Source organism: Sinohyriopsis cumingii, chromosome 10, assembly GCF_028554795.1.
Source record: "Sinohyriopsis cumingii isolate HCF-2022 chromosome 10, ASM2855479v2, whole genome shotgun sequence".
NCBI lineage: Eukaryota > Metazoa > Mollusca > Bivalvia > Unionida > Unionidae > Sinohyriopsis > Sinohyriopsis cumingii.
This window is the reverse complement of record NC_142970.1, coordinates 27,213,970-27,225,136: the sequence shown is the minus strand read 5'-3', so window position 1 is coordinate 27,225,136 and position 11,167 is coordinate 27,213,970. Positions and strand designations below refer to the sequence as shown.

At 35.0% G+C, this 11,167-nt stretch overlaps 1 protein-coding gene across 1 annotated transcript; it reads left to right on the top strand.

The window, feature by feature from the left end:
• Positions 1-2,281: 2,281 nt before the first annotated feature.
• On the top strand, positions 2,282-4,322 carry LOC149789805 (uncharacterized). Its single transcript, XM_089973129.1, has one exon. It carries the CDS (start codon positions 2,282-2,284, stop codon positions 3,503-3,505), a length of 1,224 nt encoding a protein of 407 aa, XP_089829255.1. The 3' UTR covers positions 3,506-4,322.
• Positions 4,323-11,167: the final 6,845 nt, after the last annotated feature.

Sequence of the window (11,167 nt, the reverse complement as noted above, 5' to 3'; positions counted from 1 at the left end):
GTCGCGAAGTTAAAGGAAACCAACAGATTGTTTGGTTTGAAATGGATAATTAGAAACTTAAACGGGCACATGCATTTAAAGTAGTGTTTTGAAAGGTCATCACAATGCTTTTGATCAGCATTATTGATATTTCAACCATTTATTTCAACGAGGGCCTAAGTTGCTAAACATGTCCCTGAGAAGTAATCATTAGAGAGAGGCGGGGAAGGGGGATGTGGGGTGTTGTTTGGAAATATTAACAACCAGGAAGATTTATCACTTGAAGGTTTCGAGAGAATGTTCAGCATTTTAGAATGTATGATTTTATTCCATTTGACCTGATAACTACTTTGTGTTTTTTATGCTGTCCATTTAAAGACATAACGTTACAAAATCCAAAACCAAATGAATAAAAGGACTGGAGATGATGATGGAACTAATAATAAACGGTGAAGGCGAATATTGGTTTCTCTTCAACTCTTCACCTCCAGAAGAAACATTCATTAGAAAAAGCAAGAGGAATAATTAATCGTCTTGTTCATTAAATAGTCTTGTATATGCAAAATATATTTAGAAAAGGTTGATTAACTTCCATTTATGTAGACGGATAAATCTGCCCATTTCTTTGATGTTATTGATGGGTAACGATCTATATGTTATGTTTAGCTTAGTTTACATCATTTTGACTAATTTGGGATTTATCCATAATGTATTCACTGCTCGTCGGAATAATAGATTTTGCACAATGTTGGTACACAGCGACGATGCAAATATACACTATCTTTGACTTTTATTCAGAATATTAGCTTGTTTTACATCATCTCAGTTTTATTTTCTTTCTCTCTGTATAGTGTGAATATCTGAGGAGTAAAGGGAGCTTATCATCCAGGAATTTCCGTTTGCATTTGCATCTAACTTCGGTTAAAATATTTGGGTAAGTTATTTTTTATAATCATAAGTTGCTTATTTTTGTTTGTCATGTTCATTTGACCAATGTTTAACCTAGTATATCATACTTTGACTCTTAGTGGGCCTTTTGACCCTAACATATCTATATTGTGTGCTAACCTTCATCCACGATTACAGGTTGTTATTTAAGCTAATGGTTATTTGTAAACAAATGTTTAGATATATAAGGTTTGTCCATGGTTGTAGGTTGTACGTTTAGATAATATTTGTTAGCATGTTGACACGGCCTTTTGACCTTATAAAGTTCTGGAAGTGAACTTGTGGCCCACATTCAAGTTGCCTTATCCTCTTGGAACGAAAATGATGCACAGGAAAATGGATGACTCTGTTGTTACACATCCACATGTTAAAAAGCTACATTACAAAAAATGAATTTAACTCAACATAAAGACATGTACATAGGGATGCACACCACTTCCCTATATACCTGGTAACTATAAGTCTGATAAATGAACTTTCTGTGTATTAAATCTTTGAAAAATATTTGTCTCCGGACAGATTTTCACATGGTTGGGACAGATAATTATGTCTTCTTATTAGCTTATTATGTTAGTTCAGGTATCATGAATTCAGCAAATGTGATGAAAAATTTCCGATGACATTGTTTTTATATACACATATAACCAGCATATATTATAATTGAAAATTTAGTGGCTTGTGCAGTTATTTGCATATTTTGATGTGACAGACATGTGCCACCGTAAGTTATTGTCAAGGATGTAAAGATGTCAGGGACAAATTTACCTTAAAATAAATGCAAACTTTATGAAAGACAACAAACTGCTATTAGTTATAAGGTAAAAGGTAATTATGACAACAATACAATGTAATAATGTATAATTACTAAAACTAGTGCTGGGATATAACTTCCACAATCCAGCTATTTTCGAGTACACTTGATAATTGAACTACTTTAAAGATGTTAAACTTAGACTTTAAGATAACTTCTCCATGAAAATATTATGGCCATCTACCGTTAGCTATTTGGTGAGGGAACATACATCGTAACATTGCACGATGTATCTCTAAATATCAAATTGTATTAGCTACAAGACTGAGATTTACAATGGTGGCTTTCTTTTCGTTTCAGAATGCTCGTGAAAGTTTAGGGAGCTATCACAATTATGCTTCCAACCCTTACACGCCTCATACTTTGGTCAATATATTCATTATTTTGTTTTGATAAACCATAGCAAAGCATTGTACCATTTTGTCTTATATGGTCATTGGAAAAAAATGTTCAGCTATTTCATGACTTTATGACACTAATGAAAAAGGTGATTGTATTATAAATTTTTTAAATGATATTTCTTACTCTTTTTCAGACGCAAATATGGCTACACGTGTATGCAAAAAGTATTTAGATTTTGAGCCGACAGAGACTCCAAAATGGCAATCAAGTCTATCAACAAGAGATCAGCAAGCAAAGCCAACCGTTTCAAAAATGATATCAATGATTTTAACATATAGAAAGAAGTATCTTAGAGCCCAAATTAACAGCGAAAAAAAGACAAGAGCAGATAGAGACTTTTTACTAAAGTATCTGTTTAATGATAAAATGGAGGGTCAAATTGGAGTGGAAGTTGCAGGGGTAGTGGAAGAAATAAACAGCTTTATAGATGGATCAGATGGAGTAGGAAACGGGAGAGGGGTTAAGAGAACTGCTTTGGTTGATTCCGCAGAGGATGATGATGTTGCTAAAAGATGCAAATCATCCAGCGATGACCAGTCTAAAGAAAATCAGCGTGTTGAACTACCAGCTTTCCCTAGTCAGGGAGGCACTGAAGATGAAATCGCCTCTACATATGATTCATTAAATAAGGCCATTGTACCAGCTAAGAATGTGCAAGAGATAAAATGTCTGTACAGAGGATACAAACATGTAGCACAAGAATTACATGAAAAGAAAATGAAAGGCAAAGCAGGAAAATATGTAGGACTCATCGATGTTGAAACTTATGTTGTGCAAACACACAAAATTCTTATGGGTGGGGTAATGTCCGCTAACCGAACCCCGCCAGGAAAATTTAGCACCAAGCCAAGAGAGACCACATTCGATAAAGAAAAACATGAATACCCACAGTTTGCCACAGAAGAAATAGCGTTTGCAGCTGTCTTAAAGCTAGTCGACAAATACAACGGTATGAGGGAAGAAATATGTCAAATTAAAGACAATGAAGAAAATGAAGAGAGACGGTTAATATTATTATTCAAGTGTGCTACGCTGTTTTTGTTTGCGTTCCTGACATTGCATCCATTTGGTGATGGTAACGGTAGGCTTGCTCGATTGTTATGCAGCTACATTTTGCTAATTTTCTCACCATTTCTAACTCCCATTTATAATGTATTCAGTTCTTCTGTCGAAGACGACTACATACGAGCACTACGTGATGCAAGGGTTGGTCTCCAAATAACCAATACGATCGATACAGAAGACGAAGCACAAAAGACAGTAGAACGTGTGCTTTGTCAGAAACCACGTGATTTGTGTGCTATGGTAATTGAATCCAACTGGTCAATGTGGCGTGAATACCTAAATAGACTGGGTATTGAGTAAAACTAAACCTACAGTCGGGCATCCAGATGTCCAACAGAAAAGATATTGTTTCTCTATGAAAACTGTCCAGCACTGATTGGAAAAAGTAGGACGTGTATGCAGACTCATTAAATACTATTTTAAGTGTCATTTAGCTCATCTTTCCAGTATTTTGTGCTATTTAACCTTTCAACAAATCTGTAATCTACAGCTTATTTATTTTATATATATACTGGTGGGCCAATAAGTTTGCTAGTGACCTGTGGAAGCTTTTGCCGCTGCCTTTTTCCCGTTGTATCCAAGCATAATAACTATTAGAGGACTCAGACTCCTTTTTAGATTTGACTATAAAACATAGAGAGAATTACATCAGTATGAGTTACATTTATTCTGCTCAATTTCAGTCAGATATGTGCTTTATTCTGTGTTAGTAAGTATAGGTGTTATGAAAAATCTACATTTTGGTGTAAGTCATTATGCTGATAAGTATGCCTGTAAGTCAGTTTTCAAGTATGCACCCTTTTGCCACTATTCCATCAGAAATCCTGATTGGATTGTTATGAAACTTGCCTTTTAAACCATCTTATGGGCAAGATATACCTTGATGAAAATAGCACCGTTCTGATGTTCTACTTGAAAATCGTATTGCAATGGCAAATCTAGATGGATGATCCCGTTTTTCACTTAAAATTATAGAATGTTAATACTTATAATTCTATGTGGAAAATGTACCAGTTTGGCTACTCATCATCACCCTCACCCCCACCCCCGTGCGTCAGAGCAAAACAGTCAGCAAGATGCAAATATATAAAAACATATACATTTTCCATACATAGCTGATATGAAACCTTCAATCAGAGTGGCCCTTCAGTGGACTTGGGTTCCACACTGTGAAGAATGAAGTCACTTTAACAATGTTTGGATATCAGTTGTACACTATCTCAATGCGATGCAATATTATGTTATGAAATAATTTGTTTATGGCATATAATAGGCCCATCATCAGTACAGTAACTTTATCTGGGTGCTCGTACCACGTCTTTTTTATACTTAGAGGATCACACTCAGAATATTGGGTCATTGGATGCTATGTCATTCTCCTATGCAGCACAGTTTCATGCAAATACCCAGATCAGGTTCTTTAAACGAGTTAATGTCCCAGATTTTCCATTCAACTGACTTTCGTGTCTGCAACTTGACTAAACATATTTACATTACAACTAAGGCATGCAGCACTAGATTGATGAGTGTTGAATCTCTTTGCTTTCCATTGTTCTATTACATGAGCAGTAGGAGATATGACCACTTGTTGTTCATCAGCTTTACTGATTCCACAACATAACTTTATAAACATTGTTCGTGTTTAATTAAATTTGTATTTCACTTTTTCCTTTCTATGACATTGAATGAGTTTGAATATACAGCGCTATATGATATAATTTACAGGAGATATGGCCAATGGTTGTTAGGTCTCCTGACTTGGTTTCCGCAGCATAACTATATTGTGCTTTATTCGATTTACTTCCAGCTTTACATGACATCATTTACAAGATTATTCGTTATTCTGATTTTTGTGTTCACGGCAACGTTGCTAAGCTTTGCAGGATTTCAATAAGCTGTAAGCGACAACTTTATATTGGCGAGAACATGAATTGATTTCATTTTCACGTTATTATTTATAAGATTTGTTGCCTCTGATTGCCCATTCTACTAACTATGGTTTCGAAGCCACAATTGTTTTCTAAGAAATGGTGGATTTCTACCAGATTCATCCTAAGATTGGTTTTTCATACTCTCACGGGATCATTTAAAGGTGTTAAGGCCTAGAATGCCTCTTTTGGCTCCTTTTAGGTTTCCAGAACAAATTCTTCTGTTTGAGGCCTTGCTGTATAGTTAGTGGAAGCCTTTGTGCTGTACCTATTACTAATAGCTCTTGTTTCTATAGTGTTTACCTTTTTTTTTTGTTGTGTTAGTTAATTGATATAGTAGTGCGTTAATTGTGACTTTTGAGAGCTCTTGTTTCTATAGTGTTTACCTTTTTTGTTGTGTTAGATAATGGATATAGTAGTGCGTTAATTGTGACTTTGGAGCGCTCTTACTGATCTAGATCATATGCTCTATCCCCATGACTTTGTCCTTGTATCAGAATTAATCACACTTGTATCAATGCGAACCTACAGCTTTTAATCAGTTAAAGTGACCAGTAGGTGACCATACAATAAGTTAGTTTCGTTTTGTATTGCATTATATGCTATTGTGATGTATCCTTTTATGTTGGACTTAACCCTGTCAAAGTCAAATTTATTTTCGGCTTGATTTTCTGAATTGATTTCTTTTATTATATTTTGTAAACAAATAATCCATAGCTAAATATTTCTCTGTGTGTATGGGTTTAATATCAGGATCAATATTAATAGATGTAAATATGTTTGTTTGGGTCTATGTCTAAGTTATTGGAATTCACCCGGTGTACCCGACATAGTCTATGATCTGTATTTTAATTTTAGTAACAGGCTTCTAATAATAACTAACATTTGTATTCTGTAAACATCATAGTCATTCTAGAAGGTTATCTTTCGTTAGGTAATAGGTTTGTTTGTTTAGAAAATGCTAATTGTGACATTAGGTCAATTAGAAAGCTATATAATCTTGTCATAGAAAGGAAAATTCATCCCTGTTTTAAGATATAGCACAATCGATTTGTTTTATATTTGCGATAGTAATTCGTTTTGGGCTGGAATTTATTTCTTTAAATTATATAATTCAAGTGATTAATTTCTCTGAAGATGCATAAGTGCCCTGATAACATGATTGGACAGAGGCATTCACTGGAATTTATATCAAACCTGGAATTATATTACTGTGATTCAACAAAATATTGTTGTCGCATCAGCATTACACAGGTTACAACAGACACAACACCTTTCAATTTGGATTTAGGTTGGACTTGTACTAAGTAGTGTTCATGACTTTAAATTGATACGAGTTTCTATAAATATTTGATTTTTTCGTATTTAATTCACAAAAACATAAGTTCATTTTTATTTTCGCTTTGTGTTTTAGAGAAATAAATTAGTTGTTGAAGTTTACAAGCTTTTTGCTTTTCACTCTTTTCTTTTACTTATTTTAAGAGGATATACTCGTAACACTATACTGATTACACCCCTGAATAATGTTTGAAACTAGGGGTCTTGTCCTTGCCCAGAATTGTTTATCAGTCAAGTGCGTCCTTGCTGAATACAAGTCGAGATCTTATTTAGTCTTAGTTGAATTAATGTAAGTGCAGATATTCATTGGGAAACGTAACCATGATGGATCAGCAGTGAATTCCACTAAAGCGTTGTAGAAAGAGTCACTGAGCATTAACACGCATGGTGGCTCGTCTTTTGTCTGTCATTTTCACATGCTAATGCGATTGCTTCGAAATGACCTAGAGTTAGTATTGACCCAATGGGGTAATTCCAATGATTAATTTCTATTTGACCCTTAAGAAAATTATACATCAGTGTATATGAAGGTTTGTTAACACCATGGCTATGTAGATCCTGACAAGTGGAACAAAATCTTTATCAATGTTGGCATGAGTGATCAGCTGATGCAACACTCAGACGGCAAATTCCCCTACTTCATGGCCCCGATCAGAATCCTCCACTTATATATAATCTGATATTAAATACAACCACCAATAATGTTTAAGTGCCAAGCTGGAAAATGTTGGTTCCTTCTAATTGAATTCCATCTCCGATGGCCGATGATACCTACACCATAAATGTAAAATTTTATAGTCCGGATAGGTTACGTATGGGTAATTCCCCAGACTTGACATCGTGTTTCAATGTTGCAATTGAACCACGTCCACCAGAAATAAATGAAATGTAAAAATATCCTATCCACGCAACTTTAAGATGTGAAATTTAAGTTTATAGAAACCATCTATGTTTAAGAAAATAAGCTAATAACTTGTTAAAACGTCAGTTGTCTCCTTTCCTACATTGGAGAAACGTCCTAAGGTAGATATAGTTACTAGCGTGTGCTTGGGGCAACTCTACAAAGTTTATATCCATGTATAGTTTTACAGCAAGCCTTGACGACATGAATGTATTTTTGTATAAACTCAATCGACATACCAGTCTCCGATTCCTCTGTCCTCAGTTATTTCAGCCTGGTTCTGTTGAATAGCGAATCACAACTTCAAAACATATTGAATGTCAACATTAGATGCGCACAGTAGATGTCAATTGGCATTTTGTGTACTATTAAATGACATTCGATGTAAAGCCAATAATTGTTAGAGGTATTGGTGAACCCTGAGGCGCACGTACCACTTTAATAATAAGATGGACACATATTGGTCCATCTAACTCTGTTTGTTTAGGTACAAGTGAATCAAAGAGCGGCGGCGAACTTTTTCACCATAGGTTCTAGCGCCTATGGTTAAATCATCAAAAAGTAAATTTGTTGGTGAAAATTCCATACGAGTCAAATTACAATAAATGATCAGGTTTCACCGTGTATGTGAACCAGTGTATTCCAGGTCTTGTTGATGAATCCAGGTTAATGATGCCACTTTTCCAAGATGAGTGGAATCATCGATGCAAGTACATCCCGCATAATGAGCATCAGCATTATTTGGCTAACATTATCATTGCTGATAAATCAAGCAGTTTCACTTGAGATCATTTGGTTTCAACACCTGGATAATAGAAGACATTTTCCTATTTCGTGTGCGTTCTTGAGACGCTATACGTCTACCAACCGCTTTTGTCATCGCCATTAAGGATGTAATTCCAACAGACACTAAATGTTCCAATATAAAGTATTGCATTTTGTTACAGTACACAGAAGACAATGAAGTTCTCCATATAAATTATTGCATGCTTTTACAGTATATAGTAATACGCTCTGATAGGTAGACACTAAATTCCCCCATATGCAATACTGCATGTTGTTTATTAGACACTACATGTTCGCATTTACATTACTGCATGTTGTTTAGTATACACTGATTTATCCATATAAAGTATTGTATGTTGTTTAGTACAGTGAATTTCCGACCGATCCGTGGTTAGAGCGTCCTCCTAGGAAGTTGGAGGTTGAGGGTTCGAACTCTGGCCGAGTTATACCAAAGACTGAAAAAGTGGTACTATCAGTCGCCGCGCTTGGTGCTCAACATTAAGAGGTTATACATTATTGTATGTTGTTTAGCATACTCAGAATTTCCCCATATACACTCCTGTATGTTTAGCGTAGGCTGCATTTCCCCCATATATTTATTGTATATTTAGTATACACTGCTAAAGCAAAATAAGTTTTACAAAAGAATTGATTCAAATTCATTCCAACAAAAATAATTGATCTAGTGCTATTTCCTAAGGCAGATCGGTCTAAAACAAACAACTATATTTAATGGTCATATTACACCGACAAATAATTAAATACATTTAGTAGAACCATTTTATTGATGTATTATGTTAGCTCCATTCTGAATAAAAGTAAACATTAAGTACCCTGATTAAAATGATGAGAATGCGTAGAGATAGCATAACTGTTGTCAATTCATCTTCATTGATCAATACCCAAATCAGAAGTGACCTAATCAAAAGACTGATCAATCAATACATTATCCAAGGGAATAATTATATGATCAAAATTTTTAGATCTCTTTTGGCTTTAGCACAAGTGGGATATATATCTGAGAGTTGAGTCTTAATAGGATCGATTTTCTGATCCAAAGAGGCTTCTTAGTTACAGGTAGATTAACCACAATCTTATCTCCAGTTAGGTCAATGCCAAGTTATAAATTAATACCCTCGATGGGTAAAGACAACACTATTCTGGTTGTCACAGGTCCTGAGGCTACGTCTAAAGACAGGTGTATGCAATGCAGAGAAACATTAACAAAGTTGCACTCTACTTCCTGATTAAAAACACTTTCATTAAAAGAAGCCATCTCAGAAAAATCCTATGTACCTGATAACAAAAAAAGACTAAAAACCTCCTTTGTCCCTTAACATTCCTGACAAAATGATCAACAAGTGATACGGAACCTTTCCTTGTAAATGTTCATAATTCTCCATAATAAAATCAGAATGAACTTTGACTCAACAAATGTTTTGATTTTAATATATGATGGTGACCCCTAAGAAATAGGTGCATTTAGAAGACATCTCCTTATTCGTTGCTTGTTTGTTCAAAAAGCAGCAATCATAAATGACCTGCCCTTTCTTCTTGCAAGAGGTACATGCAGAAAGAGATAAGGATTTCTGATCAATCTTTTCAGACTTTTTATACTTAAGATTGAGATTTGAAGTTGCGTGTCAGACTGATATTTTTGTTTACCAAACATACTTGGTGAATGAATATCTTTGTATCATAGATAGGGTTTATGATGAGAGAAAGTTTGCAGTGAATTAAAAATTAATCAACAATCAGAGGATAGCTCATGGATGAGATTTAATTTTATGATTACGTGCACGATATTGATCCCAAAGATGGGTTCAAATGAAAACTGGCACTGACTATAAAAATGATACAGAATTAGATGATGCTGTGTAAATCTGGTTCACACAGCCATATGAACGATGTTTTCATATCTTTCGAACAATTCTTCAGTCCCCTGCAAAAAGTGGGGATAATGACTGATTTTAAATGGCTTTTGAGATTATAGTACACCATAAAATGAAAAAATATTGGTTGTCTGGAAATATACATTCTGCAAATTGAGGCATGAAGTGTGAAGTGATATTTATATGTTAAGTGATATTCATAATATACGTTCTGCAAATTGAGCCATGAAATGTGAAGTGATATTTATAACATGTGAAGTGATATTTCTCTTATGTGTCACAAGCTGAATATATTATCATGTTCCTATTTGCATTTTTGGTTGTTAAATTTTCAGACCCGCTATGTTTGGTAATGACTAACATTCCTGAATCTTATTTATTTACAATATGTCTTAATTGAACATTTTAGTCTGCTTGCTTTGAGGATGGGTGGATGTGTTATTGAAGTCAACGTTAAAGTACAAGTGGTCATTTGTTACTGTGGCGGCAAAATCTCTCAATGGGTCGATCTACCTAGTGACATAAGAATCAAACAATGAAAAGTTTTGTTCTTTCTCTGCATGAATGTCGAGACTTACAAAAACAATTGCATGCTTGTCGATTTCTTCAGACAAAACATTTCATCACATGCTTCACGCTTAAACGATTTGTCCCCAAATGCGTTATTAGTTTACAATCTTCAAGCTTCAAGTATGTGTCCTCATATGCTTTACTAGTTTACAATCTTCAGGCTTCAAGTATGTGTCCTCATATGTTTTTATTAGTTTACAATCTTCAGGCTTCAAGTATATGTCCTCATATGCTTTATTAGTTTATAATCTTCAGGCTTCAAGTATGTGTCCTCATATGCTTTATTAGTTTACAATCTTCAGGCTTCAAGTATGTGTCCTCATATGCTTTATTAGTTTACAATCTTCAAGCTTCAAGTATGTGTCCACCGCTCCGGTGGCCTAGTGGTTAGAGCGTCCGCCTCGGATGCGGGAGGTCGTGGATTCGATCCCCGGCCGAGTCATACCAAAGACTTACAAAAATGGTACTAACAGCTGCCTCGCTTGGCGCTCAGCATTAAGAGGTTAGTGTTAGGACTGGTTGGCCCGGTGTCAGGATAATGTGACTG

Bases quoted from the DNA above. Each gene is read 5' to 3' on its own strand.
- LOC149789805 (XM_089973129.1), top strand. From the start codon at position 2,282: ATGGCTACACGTGTATGCAAAAAGTATTTAGATTTTGAGCCGACAGAG.